Source organism: Balaenoptera borealis (assembly GCF_965194805.1).
Source record: "Balaenoptera borealis genome assembly, chromosome: 8".
In the NCBI taxonomy this organism is placed as follows: Eukaryota; Metazoa; Chordata; class Mammalia; order Artiodactyla; family Balaenopteridae; genus Balaenoptera; species Balaenoptera borealis.
The window spans coordinates 27878730-27898198 of NC_138865.1; the positions used below are offsets into that span (position 1 = coordinate 27878730).

The 19469-nt window shown below is 36.2% G+C and overlaps 2 protein-coding genes across 7 annotated transcripts in view; one reads left to right on the forward strand and one right to left on the reverse strand.

Moving 5' to 3' along the window:
• The window catches only part of LOC309633809 (uncharacterized protein), a gene marked incomplete at its 5' end in the record, with an annotated part of 240066 nt that overhangs the window by 131307 nt on the left and 89290 nt on the right, over window positions 1–19469 (forward strand). The window lies entirely within an intron of this gene.
• The window catches only part of LOC309632903 (hippocampus abundant transcript-like protein 1), an 84825-nt gene that overhangs the window by 11747 nt on the left and 53609 nt on the right, over window positions 1–19469 (reverse strand). For 5 of the 6 annotated variants that reach the window (XM_082400940.1, XM_082400943.1, XM_082400941.1 and 2 more), the window contains 3 exons: window positions 7586–7713; window positions 5732–5846; window positions 317–535 (listed from right to left, as the gene is read on the reverse strand). In XM_082400940.1, coding sequence (XP_082257066.1) covers window positions 317–535; window positions 5732–5846; window positions 7586–7713 — 462 coding nt within the window. The remainder of the gene's footprint in view (window positions 1–316; window positions 536–5731; window positions 5847–7585; window positions 7714–19469) is intronic. The other variant, XM_082400945.1, reaches the window with a different exon arrangement.

Sequence of the window (19469 nt, forward strand, 5' to 3'; positions counted from 1 at the left end):
TTAAAAGAAAGATGAAAACAACTATGCAAAAAGAAAAAACCCTTCCTTCCCAAGTCTTCATCAGGGATAAACTGGACATTTCTTGTCTCTTCCCATAGGATAACCACATGCTTGACTTAAGAAGTAGCAATTCTATATATTCCTTGGTGTACAGTCTACCTCAGTCCCTTACTTGCAAATACATTTTTTCTATTTTTACTGGAGAAAAAAAATAGATCAACAACTGCTAGGATGCTTGAGACTGCAGGAATGTTCTTTTATTTGCATGGCTTAGAAAGATATTTAGGAAAGTAAATGTTTTCATGTTTTTATTTACCGCAAAAGGGTCTGCTTGTTTCCAAGAAATCTGAGCTCCCCAGGAAAGAGGTCTCATTTTCTCTGGCAAAGATTCTGGAACAGCCAATAAGATGAAGCAGATGTCCAGAAGAGCCACCACTGTGGCCACCAGCACAACAAGGCTGTCTCCATAACTGGCGGACAGGTATGCTCCAATGGCTGGGCTGCTGACCAGACTGGCTGCAAATGTGGCTGAGACCTATGGAAAAAGCACACTCTCACCCAGGGTCCCATCTGCTGCAGGTGCACACCTATATTCCTGTTCTCATCCAGGTTCCCACAGGTACATACCTAAAGCCATCCTTCCCTGGCTTAAAAAAGACAAAAGGATTGTGTTGCACACAACTTTTAAGAATGAAAAAGAATGAAAGTAATTTTGTTTTAAGGACTTGTTCACAAGCTATTAACTAATTGGAGTTACTCTAGAAAGCTACAAGAATGCAAAATAATGATTTGTTAGAAATAAAAATTGTAAAACCTCCCCCATAAATAAAATATACATGTTTTAATCTTCTTTATTTGGGGAATGGGGATGTAGAGAGAAAGGTATGAAAAAAATTTCTACAGGGTTGATGATAAAATCTACAAATTATTCAGAGACTAGGCTTGATTTCATCTTCCAAAAACATGTACTGTTTCACCATTTCATTAGCACTGAGAGGGGAAAAATCTCTGGTAATCTTAGAAAAAGCTATAACAACAACAAAAAATCCAAAAAGATTTGTTGAGGGAGACGCCAAAGCTTTTTAAATGGAGAAATCCCCAGGCTAGGGACTTTTGTCATGCTGTCACCCCCAACCTCCACCTAATACCAGAGACCACTGAGTCAACTGATCACCCTTGCAACTTGAATCCATGTGAAGCTTCTTCACACTGCTTTCATATAAGCACGTAGAAGGCTCCCTTTATTGTGAAATGTAATCTGAATGTTCAGAAGCTTAAACGGGGAGTCTCCAAATTATAACCAGACTGAGTGTCAAAAGCACATTTATAATAAGTTGGTTATTTAAACTTCTAATGGATTTTAATAGAAACTACAGAAATCATTATCTATGATTGAAATTATGACTCCTGGGTAGGCAATAACACTTTTTCTTCATCCATCACCCCCTAACTGAATGTGAAAATACAACGTATTGGAAATTAGTATTATACTAAAAATATTATAAAAGCCAAAAGTAAAAAAATTTCTGGGGAAAAAAAGGGGGTATAGGGAATTCTAATTTGGGGAACAGGAATTCCCTGGTTCAATATTTATTGAGCATCTACTATGTGCCAGATAAATAAGAAGACAGAGCTCCTGCCCTTCAGGTTTTTTTCATTTTATTTAAGAAGATCAAGGCAATCACGTACTTTATATTATAAATTGCAATGACATGCAAACAGCTATGGGAGCACTGCTGCAGCATCCTCACATGCTACGGAAGCACTGTTGCAGGGTCCTCAGGTGCTAATACTAACAACATCATACCTGCACAAAATGGGTCTTTCATTCATTTATTCGTAACAGTTTCCCACTACTTAATCCTTATCAAATTACTGTATGTAAATTGAGAAGATATTCTACAACTCAATGTACAAATAAAGAAACAATATATGTCTTAAGTTCACACAGATGAGCAAGAACTGGAAGCCATCTTCCAATTTCTCAAGTTAATCTTTCTCACTAAAATGCACAGTCAGACTTAGACCTAAATTTCAGCTAAAACTGCTTCTATAATTCCACAGCATTCCAAGTGTAAAGAATCTAAAGATCATGGAGTATACAGAAGAAAACACTCAATCATTTATTTCATTATTTGTCAGACATTTCTAATTCTACTATCATAATTCTATTCTAGCCAATTGGACATTTTCTAAGGTAAAGATTGTTCAATAACTCAAGATTTGGTCATTAAGAACAATGGAATTAAATTATTATCTATATAACAATAATTTAATATGTAAGAATACACGATACATCAGTTTTGAATAGAAAATGACTGCCTTCTACTAAGCTCCCCCACAAATTTGAAGGGGATAGAGTAACTACTTCAGATATAAACAAGGGGGATAAAGAATGATTGATTATGAGATTAATGCTCATTATCAATAAATGATGCACTCCAAACCATGGTAAACTTTTAAATTCATCTTTCCCATCCATGTGATGTATCCTGCAACACTGCTCTAAGGGAGAAGTGCCCTATTTTCTGGTATTTCCATAATTCAAACATTTGTACATTGCCATGGAGAAACTACCACAGGCAGAAATCTTAATGAGAATCTTTAAGTCTTGCAAAACACGAAGAAGACACGAGCATTATTATTTACAAGTCTATGTATCAGAAAACCCGAAAGCTTCATAACTTGACTTAGATGGTACCGCAGGGCAAATGCTCTCAGACACAGAGGGGCAGGCCTACCCCCTCCTCCTAACACAGCCCAATTTGGTTAGGTCCTACAGTGCTCAGGATTTCCTCCTCCCATCTCTCTGTCTACTAATGCCCACCTATAATACCCTAATCTTCCTCCCTCCATTCCCTTAGTGGTACACTGAAGCAGGTATAATACTTAAAGATCAGTTTAATTTCTTCAAGTATGCAAAAAGTAAAACATAATTATTATATACATGTAGTAATAGTGAGAAACAATAGGAATTTAGTGGGAAAAAATCTGTTATTAAAATATTTAATAATGAATACTCTGGGAGCCAATTTAATCATGTGCAATATGGAAATGAAAGTAAAAAGGTTAGTCACCAAATTTCAAATATCAGAAGGGGACAGGGAGCAGCAGTGGTTTCCTAATTGTTTTATTTGATTAGTTACATTACTCTGCCACAGTTGGTGCTCAATAAATACTTGGTGAATGAGTTTCTGAGAATCTATGGCCCCATGAAATTCTGTGTAAAACGTTGCATCTTTCTTAAAACTTAAAGCAGCCTACTTGCTTAGTTTGTGTATTTATCTAAAATCCCTCTTTGATTTAACACTCAATACGACACTGGTGAATAAATCTAAAGGATGACTTCACCACAGCAGTCTCTCAATGAGCATTAACTTAAATTCATTATTGCAGCCATTGAAAGAATTACCACTTTTCTTTGTTTACTGCAGGAGTTTCAGTAAGGAAAATAAACATATATATTCTTTAACAGACCTCAAAATGCTTCTGAGAATTTCAGCTAGACTTGATTGACAATCCTGTAATTAATTGGCAATAAATCCTCCTATATCTGTAAGGTAGCCTGCAAGCTTTTTTTCTTTTAATTTTTTCAGGTTTGTCATCTCAACATCTGACATGTAAAGGTAAATGTAAAGGTTAGCCACTGACCAAATCCTGAGTCCTGTGACCAAGTTCAGGAAGCCTTACATGCTGGTTGAGGGCACACTTCAGTAGGGCGCTCCTCTCACTAACTTCTCTCAACATACCTACGAACAGGCATTATTATAACTGCCATTTTACAGATGAAGAACTGAGCTAGAGACAGGGGAACTAAGTCATGGTCACTTTGGTTCCGGAACTCTCTCTCTCTGAAATCTTTCCTTAAGTACCACTGCTTAGCACAACAGCTTCATGAGGGGTTTTTCTGGTGGAAGCAGGGAACAAAAATCGAATGAAATTGGAGGGAAATGAGTGTTTTCTGTGATGTTGAGAAAAGCTGCACAAGTGTGATAAATGAGGTTTCTGGCACCCCTCAAATCTGCTGACCGACCCTGAGAGCCCACCTTGAACACCCTGCCTTCTTTGAAGCCTTCCTATCTGCTTCTCCCTCTGTCCTCCTCCGCAGCACTCTGGAGATGCCCCTGTTTTAGGACATGACATGAGAAACATTCAGGGGAGGAGGGAAGAAGGAAAGGAGAGCAAGTAATAGCTATAGGGTAAGTGGGGTCGAAGGAGAAGTTTTTAAACTACTGATGTCTAAAGTCAACAAAATAAAAATTGCTGTTGTGTTTTGTGGAACAGCAGTAACTGACTTATATGTCCATCATTGATCCATACAATTATTCACTCAGTCAACACTGAATGACTACTTACTGTCTTCCAAGAAGTGGGATTTAAAAGAAAAAGTAAGACTCAGGAGAGAAGTATCCTGAGTTTCCGGCATTCAATCCCCCTCCAAACATTCAACAACCCAGCCAGATCATCTTTCTTCTTCCATCTTCTTACTATAAACATTTCAAACACAGGAAAGTTGAGAGAAGAGCACAATGCACACTGAAGGGGAGCAGAATAAGCCACCCCAAAATGTGCCACTTTGGCATGTGGATTGTTTTTAGCTGAAGGCAATTAAGACCCAGGAAACTCAGGAAAAGCTTTTTACCTTTCTCTTAACAGCCTAAAAGAATTTAGACAGGAGGCCTATGCCAGGAAGAGAGCAAATAGTAAAGATAACTTTTTATATCAGACTTATCTGCATGGAATGGCAAACATTTGTTTACCAGATATTTGCTCTCCTCATCTTCCTGTGAATTGTCTTCCTTCCCTTTGAAGCCCCAGACCCCTACCCTCTTTCTCCTTAGCTCAGGATGGTATATAAGCCTCAATTGCCTGACTTCCCTTGAGTATCTCGCATCTTTGTGGGACTCCCATACATATGAAATTAAATTTGTTTTTCTCCTGTTAATCTGTCTTATGTCAATTTAATTATTATGCTGGCCAAAGAACCTAAAAGGAAAGAAGGGAAAATTTTTCCTGTCCACACCCAATTACCCCAAGAGGTTCACACATTGAACACATACCCACAAATGCTTGCCTGTCATCTTTTCCCCTTGAACCACTTAAGTAATTTTCAAAGTTGTGACACTCTGACCTAAATGGCTTCAGCCTGCCATCTTCTTTAGGTCTTTCTTCTCCTACATAACCACAGTGCCATTATCTTGCCTAAGAAAATTAGAAATGATTGTCAATTACCCAAAAAAGGTCTCCTATAACTTTTGTTATACACTCAGCAATTATTTGCTGAATGAATGTAGTCCTTTTTCTGTAGTACCATGTCCCAAATAAGTGCCTGAGTCACACAACTAGCAATAGAGTAACAATGGATTAACATGGCTGAGGTTTTCTAATTAGGTACACAGAGACCTATGATCGTAGCACCTGTTTACTGTTTATGGTTCCTCAAGAGATTAGCTAACAAGAAACAAATCAAACCAACTTTAAAAAAACTTTGCAACTGACAACTCAACACATCCTGCCAATCTTCCAACACTAAAACCAGAAAACAAATTACTAGCAATTTCTATCTTGCTATTTTTAACTTCTCATAAGTCTCCTTTTTTATTTCAATTGCTTTGGATTTTCTTTTACATAAGTCAATATTTAACACTATTTTAATAAAATCTCACTTTCCAGTGAATTTTTAGTAGAATGTTCATTATTTCTCTGATTAAAAAACAATCTATTATCTTACCCGTCCATAAGCAGTACTTCGCTCATGCTCCTGAGTAACATCAGCTACATAGGCAAATATCACAGAGAACGTGACTGAGAAGACTCCAGACATGGAAATCATTGCAAAATACCACCTATAAAAAGATTATTTTAAACACCCATGAGAGAGGTAGTGTATACACACTTTTATAACCAAAGCCAAAGATAGCATGTAAAGACTATAAGCCAAAAAATAAATTTAAAAAAATACATGTATATTTAAAGATATAGAGGACAACTAATAAAATTATAATCAAGATGGAGAGGAAGGAGAAACATACTAATTTTGCCATTGTTCAAGGGGTTTTAGTAAATGCAGTTTAAAAACACGAAAGAGTAAGGGTATGCAGTAAAGTTATACTTTTAAAGGTAGCCAGAACAGAAATTAAAACTTTCTAAACTTCCTAGCTTTAGCTAAGAAAAATACATATACACAAAAGCAGGAAGCATTTTAAAAATTAATTTAATTAAGACAAAAAATTTCTATCATATGCATAGATGCTTAAAAATCTAGTTAAAATATTAGCAAACAGAATCTCACAGAACAAAAAGTAGGGTTTAATCCTAGGATGTAAGGATGTTTCAATATTAGAAATCTATTAATATGATTCATCATGCTGATAGATCTAAGGAGAAAATTCAAATGATCTCCACTGATGCAAAAGGCATCAAATAAAATTTGACATTCAACCTTGATTTTAAAAAAGAAAATCTCTAAATAAAATAGGAACAAGTATTTTTCAACCCAAAAGGTAGCTTAATACTCAATGATGAAACATTATATTTCCTTCATATATATGAGGTAGATAGGTCCATAATCATTACTTTTATTTAACATTATTCATTAGTCTACACAAGTAGCAGAAGCAGCAGCATGAAAACTGGAAGAGAAGAGGTAAAATCATTTAAAGATCTGAAGAAAAAAATTTTAAGGTATTGAGAGGACATTAAAAAAAAACCCTAATTCATCAGAAAAGCATGACTTGTTCTTGGACAGAAAGACTCAATACCAAAAAGTATTTTATAAAAATTCATCTGGTAGGAAATAAAATGATTCATTATAGATAGCCAACATATTTGGAACATGACAAATGTTGACATAAAATTCCTATCAGATAATCAAATGAGAGTATTTTCACATGAGCACCCCCCTCCGAAACTATTAATCGCATTTTTAAAAAACCCCCGAGAAACTGAAACACAAAAACCCTCCATTCTAAAGTATGTTCTTCACATAGGAATAGCATCTCAGCAACAGGAATTTTGGCCAAAATACCATCCTCTGTACTCCAGAAAAACTAAGTTACTGCTCAGGTGCAAATTCCAACCCATTTTTATTAACTAAATAGCCTTGGTTACATGCTAACTATTCTCATGAAAAAATGAGATCAAATTAAAATTCACATTATGATTCAGAATAGGCTATTGGTCTTAATACAGTACACAAAAAAGTGACTCCTGCCTTTTGATATAAACTATGTTCATGTCAGTGCCCCAGAGCAATGAGCTGACAAAAACAACACATTTTCAAAGTCAAATGAGTCACAGTTGAGTGAGTACAGGGATTGTCTGCCCCCTCCCAGGACCCAATCTTGTAACTTACCTCATGGCAACAATAGCTGCCCTTAGAGACATCTTTTCTTTCTATTTCTTCACCTAAGTGAAGAACTTAGGTGGGCATGATGGCAACTGCCTACTAGCTTTCAGTATTACCGAAGAGTTCAAATGAAAACACAGGTACAACTGCTTTGCAAAGGGTAAAAAGCACACTGCAGGTGTACTGTCCACAGGTGATCCAAAACAGACAGTCATGATGGAGGACCTAGCCACTCACCATGGACTGATCCTCATCAGTGGAATTGGAAAGCAGGTGAAGAAGACGGTGCCGAGGAGAAAGGGCTTTCTTCCCCACACATCAGACAGCGCACCTATGAGTGGGGCACTCAGAAAAGAGAGCAGGCCCTGGAGAAGAAAGCAGAAGCAAAGGTCAGATTTATAATGTGATCCCACAACTACCTGTAATTCTTATTTTCTAAATGCATTTCTAAATGCTCCAATTCATTTTAGTGGCTCCAAAACAGAGTAATTTGAAACATTAAATACAACCTGTCATTAAAAAAAAAAATCCTAACAAAATTTTTAAGCGTGCTGTTTGAGAGGGAAGAAAGGGATAAGAGTTTGTTTTCTGGGAGAAACTGGAAAAGAGAGGTGATGTAAAATATATACACCCACAGTTGGCCCATAACGTAAACACACACCAAGGGTATGGAAAGAAGCCAGACACTTAATTCATTTTAATAAATATGTATAGCATATCTATCATGTGCAAAGCTCTGAATTAACTGGTGAAATGAAGACACTCAAATGAATACACACCTTCTGCTCTCAAAGGGATGAACTAATAGGGATAGCAGGATAAGTATGCATATACTAAATGTCCATAAGAAAAGCAGATTTTCTTGTCATCAAACTTAAAGCTGTATTTGCCTGGTGAACTTAGGACAGAGATAATGCAAGTTGCATAAGATTTGAAAAAAGAGTTGAGGCTAAGGGGAAGCAAGAACACCACACATAAGCAAAGAAAGTAAAGAAACTCACATTTACCACTTCCTCACAATTTGCCAGTCACTCTGCTGGCTGGTCACTTCCATATCTATTTCCTTTTTGAAATCAGGGTCCTTTGAGGTGGCCACAGGCTTGCCTCTCAGACCCTGTTGGTGCTATCATCCTCCCTTTACATGCTCTGTCTGCACACTTGGCCACCACCACCTACATTATGAACAGCTTTGCAATCTCTCTTCTGAGCTCTGTGCCTACAGCCAAATGGACTTCCCTACTTTGACATTTAACATGCACACTGTTCCCTATAAACCTGACCAAACACCCACACTTCCCATCTTTGCTAAGAAGCTGTCCAAAGCTTTCCCATCATCCCTCCACTCCCCAAGGCGATTTTTCAGACCATTCTCTCGTAATGATTTCTCTTTATCCATCCCCTGCTGTGTGACACTCTTCAGCATTTCTTGCCTGGATTTAAATAAAACTGCTAACTGTCTCCTGCCCCTGGTCCTAGTTCCCTCCAATCTGTCCTCCACATACCCCCAAGAGCAACCTTGATGAGCTGCAGACTTCCGTTCTCTGATCCTTTGTTTAAAACTCTCCACTGTGCAGAGTTGAAATTCTTTAGCAGGTATTTAATAGGTGAAATAATGAGTGTCTGAACTTTGCTTTTAAATACTACAAACAGAAACTAGGTGATAAGTACATGGGCGTTTATTACATTATTCTCTCCTTTTGTGTATTTGAATTTTCATAATACATTTAAAAAATTCCTCAGCATAGCATACAGATAGAATCCTCCAACATCTAGCACCTAACACACATCCTCTATGCTTTGTCTATATACAATACTTCTTAGTTTTCTGAACATATACAATACCGTGTTCCTTTCTGCCAACAGGCATTGCAAAGGCCCTTGTTGTGCCTGTATGCTTCCCACGCTTGGACCTGGCAAACTACTAGTCATTCTTCTCAACTCCAAGCAAGGAGCACCTCTTCCTCTATCTATTTTCTTAGCTACTCAAACAGAATTAATCACACTGGTTTTTGAGGGGTGCAAAGCAAACAACCCTCCCCGCCCAATCTGGTACATATTGCTTCTATTATAACTGTAATACTCTATTACAATTACTTGTTATTTGTCTATCTTCTCTATTGGATTAGAAATTGACATTAAGGTCAGAGGAATGGTTTCTTTCCTTCTCTGTACCCTTGATGCCTATCACAGGGTCTGGTAATAAGGGCTTTCAAAGAGGTTTGGTAAACTGAATAGAACTTTTAAGAGCAAATCAACTCACAGTAGTTTCCAAGGTCACATGGCTGAGAAGAAAAAGAATAGGATTCTAATCCCTTATCAGCCACTAGTAAACCCAAAGCCAATGGGCCAGGGGACAGGTAAACTGATGTAAGGGGAGGTGAGAGAAGACTCAATGGAGGGCAGGCAAGTTGAGGAGAAAAGCATTTTGGCTCCTCTGAAATAAAATATTAATCCATACCCAGGCATCAAACCTTGTAATTTATAAGCCACAGTGGATTTCCAGGGCATTCGGTCTGTTCTTGCATCAAGACAGTTAAATGACCTCCTTTAACTAAGAGCTAAATGACTGCAGAAGCAGGGCTTAAATTCACAACCTGCAACTATCAGTTTCATAAATTTTAGAAACGAAAATCTTTTACGTTGCTTTAAAATTCTCTAAAAATATCAAATGCCTGAGTTCTTGGGTAGTATAGAACTGGTCAAGAAAAATATGTAAAGAAATTTAAGAGGACAAGGCAGTAGAAGTAACAACCACCACAAAAACAGTAACAAAAACTCTAAACACAAAGAACCCTGGAAAACTTTTTGGACAGTTCTGATTTTAGATTTCATACAATGCTTTAAGATATGGAATGCATGCCATTAAAACAAAGGATATGAGAAGGCCAAGCACTGAAGTTTTATTTAAAATAATGTAGTTTTTACAGATAAAAAGATAGTGTTATCTAAATTCTGGATTTAAGTTGTAATTTAATCTATTCATTAAATAATTATTATTTAAATCAAATTCTCAGTGACAACAGATGTTGAAAATACCCTCTGGGAGAACCTATATTTTTATTAAGATGCTAAAATTCAATCTAATAAATACTTGCCTCTTTGGAAAACTTGTATTTCTTAAAAATCATAGACTTTCTTCTGTCCCAGAGTTACATCTTCACTACCCAATCTAGCCCTAGATCCTATCAGGCCACATTATTACAACAGTAGATTGAGAAGGATATTTGTACCTTGATTAGGCAAGTACTTCATCAGTCCTAAAGATGCAGAGCACAATTTGCAAATGAGAACAAAATGTTTAAAAATTAAAACCAGACTGACATCAAGGCCCTAGCCTTTAACACAAATACAGTTGATTCTCATTATTCACAGAATTAAAGAACACGGAACCATTGTTGCTAGAGGAAACACAAGGTTGGGTTCCTGCAAGCCTCTGGTCACATAGTTTCATTAACTGATCAATACATAACCTTGATTAATGTGTGTTTCTGTTTAAAGATGCCTTATTTAATATGTATATTGTTGATTTATTAACAATGAAGTTTCAGCTGACAGCACTATGACTCATGTCTGAATGAGGCTTATCTAACACAGTATTTTCTCCATAAGGTACATCAAGGCCCTCCTGCATTTAGAAATACTTGACAACACTTCAGCATTACACTTGGGGCCATTTTAAACAGAGAAATTATCAACAAAAGGAACAAAAATGCAAAATATATGGCATTACATGGACTGCAAAAAGGACATGTTTATAGTATGAGACCTGAAACAAGAAGAGAGAATGTCCCCTTGTTCAACCTCAGCTGGAAACTCGCAGTTGGGCAACTCAAATTCCCTCCTTATGCCATATATAAATGAACATGAAAGCACTGTATTGATTTGGGGGTTACAAATAAATTTAGCGAGTAGGCAGATCTGCAAATATGAAATCCTGGAAAAATGAGGACCAAATGTACTAAGCCATGCTATCGTGGCCCAACGAATACTGGATAAAACATGATGTGTAGGTGCCTAGGTGTGGATGGCAAAATTAACCAACAGTTAATACGTCACTTTTGTAAATTAGCTTCCCGGTCCAACTGGCATCATTAATTGGCCAGTAATTCTGACATGGCCTTACAGGCTCTAATTTGACAAAACAGCAATTAAAGCTTTATTGTTCAATTAAATACAATTATCCAATAAACTTTTTAAAGCATACAAAGAATAGCAAATACAACTCATTTGAAGCAAAAGTACATGAATTTTATACTTTATATAGCCATCATAAAGGTTTTAAGTGTAAGTTTTCCTTAACATATGCAGCTGGCAAACATTTGACTAAAATAATTGGGTCAATACCCTTAAAAAGTTTTAAAACTAAAATTTTTTTTTTGTTTTCCTTCAAATATTTTAATTAACTTTGCAATTGAGTTTGAGGTAGCAATGGTACCAATGAAGAATAAAGTACAGTTATTTAACTACTTCTGAAAATTTTCATTTTTCCATGAAAAAGTTCGCATCTTATGACAACTTTTCAGTATCCTTTATAAGCCGCAAGGAACCTGCAACATATAGACATAGTTTACCCCAAAATCATATTCATTCACTTTGATTTTTCATACAGTATTTTACTAATAATGACTTTTATCTCTTTCACTTCTTAAAAGGACATCAAAGAGAAAATTTCACACTAATGGAACTGTGGTTTTTATTTACATAACTGACAAATGCAAATCCTTTCACATAAAAAAACAGTACTAAAACAGGGGTCACCTTTCAGACCTAGGACCCAGTAAGACCCTGTACAGAGTACAGAGCTTCCCTTCCCAGGGTGCGTAACAATCAGTTTAACAGGGCAAATGAGAAACATGATACACAAAGTGACTTTAGTTCAACTGAAGTCCGGGAAAGGGAATTTGTGAAGCATGAAGAAGGTCTAAGAACAGCTGGTAATCCTGAGACTTCAAGGAAAGAACAATATGGGCAAGAGGGCTGGAGTGTTTTCTTTTGGTCAGAGGAGAAAAGGGGATGGATGTAGGGAAGATTCATGGAAAGCAGAAACAAAAGCATATGAAAGTGCAATTAAATTTAATTAAAATATAAAGAAACAGACTGTCACAGGCTTTCCCTTAATCTTAGAAGTAGTAGGGCCATTACTTCAAATTGATTACAAGAAAGAATAACAGCTAGCATTCCTATATGCCAAACTGTTCTATGCCTTTCACACAAATGTCTTACCTTGTGAGATGGGTACTATTAGGGTAAGTAACTAGCCTAAGGCTCAGGTCTCATAAGCAGTAGAAGCGGGATTCAGCTCAGGTGTGAGGTGGCTCTAGGACCTGAGACTAACCCATAAGCCCATAATTCAAACCAATTATTACACTTCTTTTTTACTGACATTTTAGTGTCTCTATCCTGAAGCATATAAAGTACTAGACTTATCTACTTGTGAATTCTCTTAAACATGTTTTAATAAATGGATAAATTAGCAGCCGGTTATAAAAAAACTATTTAAAACTTATGAAGTCATCTCTCTCAAGTAGGTTGTTTTAACAATTTTATTTACAGATAATTAAAAGGATAGTCTTTATCCAAGTTCCTGTCCAAATTAAGAAAGCAAGAATTACTGTGTGTGTGTATGTGTGTGTATGCAAAGCACTTCGGTACTTAGTAATCCTAAAGGGTAGCTATAAGAGGACTTTAAAGGCATCTTGTTTTTTATTTTTTATTTTTTTAATTCTTAGAAACATCAGCCAACAGTTTCTCTGTGTGCTTATGCTATGTGCTGCTTCATGATTTAATTCATTAAATAGCAGGATGAGACAGCTCAGCAGCAATTCCTAGGATTAGAGAAACTCTTGACATATTAAATGTCCCTGGATGAGTGTCCTGGTAGACGATCTACATGGCCATCTCCTTGATCAGACTGGACCATCAAGTCTAGACTAAGAAGCACTGCGTGTGAACTTCTGTGGCCAAGCCCTGGGATGGATTGCTGGGTCTTCTACTTTTTCGCCTTTCCCACCCCTTGCTGTGAATAGACAAGATTAAAGCTGCATGCTACAGAGGCATCTTCTTCATATCAATTGACCCAGGTGTAAATCAACCCTGGGCATCTGGCCCACTTAGTTTTAGTTTGGGACACTGATGAAGATATCTAGTTTTGTATTAAATATAAAACATGCTAAAGAAGGAAGCTTCAAGAAGTTTCAAGGTAGACATTGGGCAATTCGACCAGCTGGTCTTCATGAAAAGAAATGATTACAGTCACTCTATCTGCTCATGTTAACCAGCAGTAATACCTAGACTTCATCTACTAAGTCAAACCACAGCATCTCAGTCTGGTTATACTTCCAATGAAGTATAGCCAAAACTATAATACTTTAGTGGTTAATTTTATGTGTCAGTTTGGCTAGGCTATAGTACTGAGTTATTTAATCAAATACTAGTGTGGGTGTTGCTGTGACGGTATTTTGTAGATGTGGTCTAACATCTACAATCAGTTAGCTTTAAAGTAAATGGTATTACCCTCAATAACATGGGAGTCTCGTTTAATCAGCTGAAGGCCTTAAGAGCAAAATCTGAGGTTTCCAGTAGAAGAAAGAATTCTGCCTCAGGACTGTAGCATTAACTCCTGCTTGAGTTTCCAGCCTGTCAACCTGCCCTACATATTTCAGACTTGCCAGCCCCACAATCATGTGAGCCAATTCCTTAAAATAAACCTCTTTATATATATTCTATTGGTCTTATTTCTCTGGAGAATGCTAACACAACTTCTTATTGCTAGTCACATAACAATGTCTACCATATGTTTCAATTCCATAAAAATAAAAAATGTTATTGAAAAATGTTTGGAGAGTAGGACTTTTAAAATCTGAGAAGAGGGATCAAGTGTGAGTTTTTCCCTTTATAATTGTTAAGATGAACAGGTACTTAAACTAATAATCATTAAAATGAGGGGATTATCATAAAATAAAGTACATGATTTAAAAATAAAGAACTGAACAATCCTCATTAGAAAAATAAACAATAAACAAAGAACTTGAAGGCACTTCATAAAAGTAGCCAGCAAATAATGTAAAAATCCCCAACCTCACTTGAAATCAAAGAAATACAAATAAAATTACATTGAGACATCATTTTCAAGCTTATCAGATTAGTGAAGATCTGAAAAGTAATACTTGTATTAGAGCATGGTGAAACAGATGCACACACTGTTGATGGACGTGTGAAATGGCAGAATTGCTGTAGGAGATAATGTGGTACTATATAATCAAGATCTTTTAAAATGCCCAAACTTTTCTACTCACTAGTTATACCTTGACAACTCTATTTTTTTTAGGAAACAATAAAAACTGTAAAGATTTATTTTAAAAAATTTGTTACAGAATTATCTTCAGTAGTTTGAAATCAGAAACCACTTATACAGGGAAATGGATAAATAAATTATGGCATATTCATACAATAGAATAGTATACGTATAACCACTTCAAATACAGGCAGTTTTTGCTTTGCATGGTAGTACAGGACTGAAAAAAAATGTGCAAGCTGAAACCATGTAAAGTGATTTTAATCAATGGGAAAAACTGATTTATTCTACGACATTTAGAAATTTTTGTCAGAACACTGAAAACTCTTTTACCATCAGTTATACATGTTTAGTGAAATGAAAAAAATAGTAAAACTATCAGTAGTATTTACTTAGTACACTGTAATGTAAAACATTAAGAATTAAAGTGTTTTATTTCTTTGTAAAAAACTTATCAATAGTCATTTGAACAGTGCTTGTCTTCTTTGTAAGTCATATAATGTATGATGCACAGTATCTTCTTTGCTTTGGATAACTGTCATATGCCTTTTTAAGTTTGGATCAGCTTCCAACATTTATCCTTTATGCTTTCAGTGTCATGCAACATCATCTCTGAGAGCTCTTTTATTTTATTTTATTTTTTTAAACATCTTTATTGGAGTATAATTGCTTTACAATAGTGTGTTAGTTTCTACTTTATAACAAAGTGAATCAATCATACATATACATATGGCCCCATATCTCTTCCCTCGTGAGTCTCCCTCCCTCCCACCCTCCCTATCCCACCCCTCTAGGTGGTCACAAAGCACCGAGCTGATCTCCCTGTGCTATGCGGCTGCTTCCCACTAGCTAGCTATTTTACGTTTGGTAGTGTATATATGTCCAAGCTTTTTGCTGGCATCACTTCCTCTGGGACATCTTTATCCTTTTCATCACAACCATTTTCCTCATTTATGCTGATAAGTTTACCTTCACTAAGTTCCTTTGGCTACATATCTAGAGTCTCTCCAACTAGCTGGTTCTTCTATAATTCCTCTGAGGTTCTGTATGAATCCCACTTCCAGCATTATCACTATTTATTTCTTTACTGCATTCTCATCCTTGTTGGCCAATTCCTTCTTTCGATGATCCATTTTTGTAAACTGTCATGTGGGTTTATCACTGGATCAAGGAGGCAACACAATGGCATGTTTTGCTGTATGTGCATGAACTAAGATGCACAGTGACCGGTCACCAACACTTTGAAACGTCGTGACTGGTTATGATGTGCATCTGTTATTTATGTAGTGTTTTGTGGACTGAGGAGTTAGCAGCAGTTTGTAGTTTATGCAGCTACTCACAGTTAATACACCATGGTAACAGAATTCTGAATTGTGCTGAATTGGGAGACTCATGTTATATAACTGAATGGTGGTAACTGAAATTTGTGCATATTGGAACATGTAAGAGGGGGCTGGATATATTTTATGTAGTTTTAATGTTATGGGGAAATTACTATGATATAATTAGTGACCGCTGATACAAGAAAAAAAAGATACACAGTTAAAGTCTCTGAGTAAGCTGGATCTTGACTATATAAAAATGCATAGAAAAAGACTGGAAAGAAATGTTATTTCAACAGTATTTACTTAGTGCCTACCATGTGCCAAGAACTGTTCTAGGTGCTGGGGACAGCAGTGAGCAAAGTGGACAAAAATCCATGTCTTTAAGAAACTTCCAGTCTAAAAGAGGAGGGGTGATGAGAACACATAATAACAAGATAAAGATAAAGCAAAATATACAGCATGTCAGAGGTGAGATAATGCTTTGAAGAAAAAGCAGAGAAGGGGGATTGGGAGTGATGAGAACTGGACACATTATTCAAGATGGTAGTCAGTGAAGGCTTCACTGAAAAATGACATCTGGGTGAAGAGCTGAGGGGTTCAGGAGTGAAGCTTGCCAAAATCTGGGAAAAGCAAGCAGAAAAAACAGTACCTGCAAAGCCCTCAGGCAAGCACTGGCTGAGGAAGCTGTGGCTGCAGCAAGGTCAGCAGGAAGTGGAGGAGAGAACAGCGATGATACCGAAGGAGAAAACGGGGTGTGGGTGGGGTTGGTTAAGAAGAGTGCCACAAACTGGCTTATATTTTATCACGATCTCTACTGAAAGGGGACCAGGTACTGTTTTGATTATAGTTCTATTTTGAGGTAGAATCACAGAACTTGCTGATGGATTGGGTTTGGGATATGGAAGAGAAAGAAGACTGATTCCAGGAATTTTGGCGTGAGCAAGAATGGCATGACCAGTAACTGATATGAGGAAGACTTGTGGGTTGGTCAGGCTGGAGGGGAAGACCAGGATCTTAGTTTTGGAGCTGTTAACTTTGAGATACTTATTAGGCAAGGAAATAGAGATGTCAGTTAGGAAACTGGATAGGCAAGTCTGAAGTACCGGCCCAAGGTCTAGGAAGGTATTTATTTGAGAGTTGAAAGTGATAAGTCTGACCATACCACCAAGGGAGTAAGTGTAGAGATAAAAGAAATTGTTGTCCATGGCTTCAGCCACCCATCTGTCAGAAGTCTAGGAGATGAGGAACATATATTACTTGTCAGAAACAGGGTTAAGAAAGAAGTTAATTTAAAAACATAATTAAAAAAAAACTCAAGTTAACATATGACCCAGCATTTCTACTCCTAAGTATGTACCTAGGATGAAGTGAAAACATATGTCCACATGAAAACCTGTACACAAATGTTCACAGCAGCATTATTCACAATAATCAAAAACTAGAAACAACCCCAAATGTCTATCAACTGATAAATGGATAAACTGTGGTATATCCATACAGTAAAATATTATTTGGCCATAAAAAGAATGAAGTACTAATATGTGCTACAACACAGGTGAACCTTGAAAACATTATAAGTGAGGGAAGCCAGTCACAAAAGAACATATTGTATGACTCCATTTACATGAAATGTCCAGAACAGACAAATCTATAGAGACAGAAGGTAGATTTGTGCTTGCTTAACACTGAAGAGGTTAGGGGGAAATGAGAAATGACTACTAATCGGTACAGGATTTCTTTCAGGGGCAATGCAAATGTTCTAAAATTGACTGTGTGCTGATGGCTGCACAACTCTGTGAATATATTAAAAACCACTGAATGTACACTTTAAGTGGGTGACTTGCATGGTAGGTGAATTGTATCTCAATAAAGCTGCTGCAATAACCAAAACCAAAACAAACAAACAAAAAACTCCAAAACTAAAACTGGAGAATTCACAAAACAGAACTGGTTACTCTTGCATCCTTTATTGATGCTCACCCTAAATTTAAACCTTCTCTTCCAAGCATTATGATAGTAAACTTACAAAGTAAAAGTTAACGGCAGAAAATCTACAAAGATAAACAAAATACATAAAGAAGAAAATTAAAAATCATCCATAAATCCACATACTTTCAAACTTCAGGTTTGAAATCATTTTTCCCCCTGCTTATTTACATTTATTTTGGTCAAAACAAACCTGAAACCATACTGTATAGTTGTATATCCTTTTTGTTTCACACATTACATGGTGTTCTTCAAAAACATGTTCTTTATATGTCTGTATTACATTATATGGCTATACCACAACATATTTATTCTTTTAATTTTAAGGCATTTTAGAAGTTTCTATGTTTATTATTACAAATAGCCCTTTACCCGAACCTCTGAATAACTCTATTTGATAAAAACAACTTTCTAGAAATGGAATTACTTTGTTAAAATATGTGAATATTTTTAACTCTTAAAATACTGCCTTCCAGAAGAGCTGTATTTATCCTGTCATCAACAGTGCACGGGGACCCAATTTATCACAAACTGAACTAGCTGTTGTCAGTTTAAAATTTTTTACCAATGTGTATGTAAAAATATTATCTCATTTAATTTGAGACTTACTGCTTATTAGTGATAAACTTATTTTCACACTGACATCTTTTGTAAACTGCCAGGTTACACCCTTCTTTGCCCTTCTGGGATATCAGTCATTTTCCTATGGTTTTACTTTGAGAGTGCTTTTATGTATTCCTCCTTCTATTACCAATAACATTTTGTCATTTGTATTTTCAGTTTGATGATGGTGGCTTTGACTTACCAAAGTTAAAATATTGATGTAAATGACTCAATTTTTTCCTTTATGAATTCTTTTTCTAAAAAAAGAAAATCTTTCCCCAAACTGGTAAGAAAAATGGTCACCAAGATTTCCTTCTAATAGTTTTTGCTTTTTATGTACTCTTCTTTGCAACATTTACTGAGTATTTAGTACATGAATGAATGTACTATGCTAACAGCTTTACATCTACTAGCTCATTTAATCCTCATAATCACCCTACTAGAGATCTTTTATCTTTCTCATTACTTCATAATGAAGGGGAGATTAAATTATATGACTAAGGTAACAGTTAATAAGATGTAGACAGAGATTTAAAGTTAAAGCAATCCAAAGCCATATTCATTCCACTGTGCGCATATCCATATTAAGATATCTTAATAGAGCTGTGCTTTGCGGTAGGGTTCTCTCATTATATTCCCACCCCAGAAACAATAGCCAATTATTAAAGTATATAACTCCTTACTTAAGTTCAATAAATTGAAGTTCAATAGTCATTGAAGGTTAAGTAAGTTCTTGTCCACGCCCTTGAATCAATCCAAATACTTTTTGTTCTATGGTTTTTTAGAATAATATTGTGGATGTCTCTAAGTGAAAGTGTAATAAGCATGCCACCTGGCTTTAGGGTGCAGACCTAACTGGTTTTATTTTGCAGAACCAGACTAAAACACATTTTATTAGCTCCACAAGACAAAA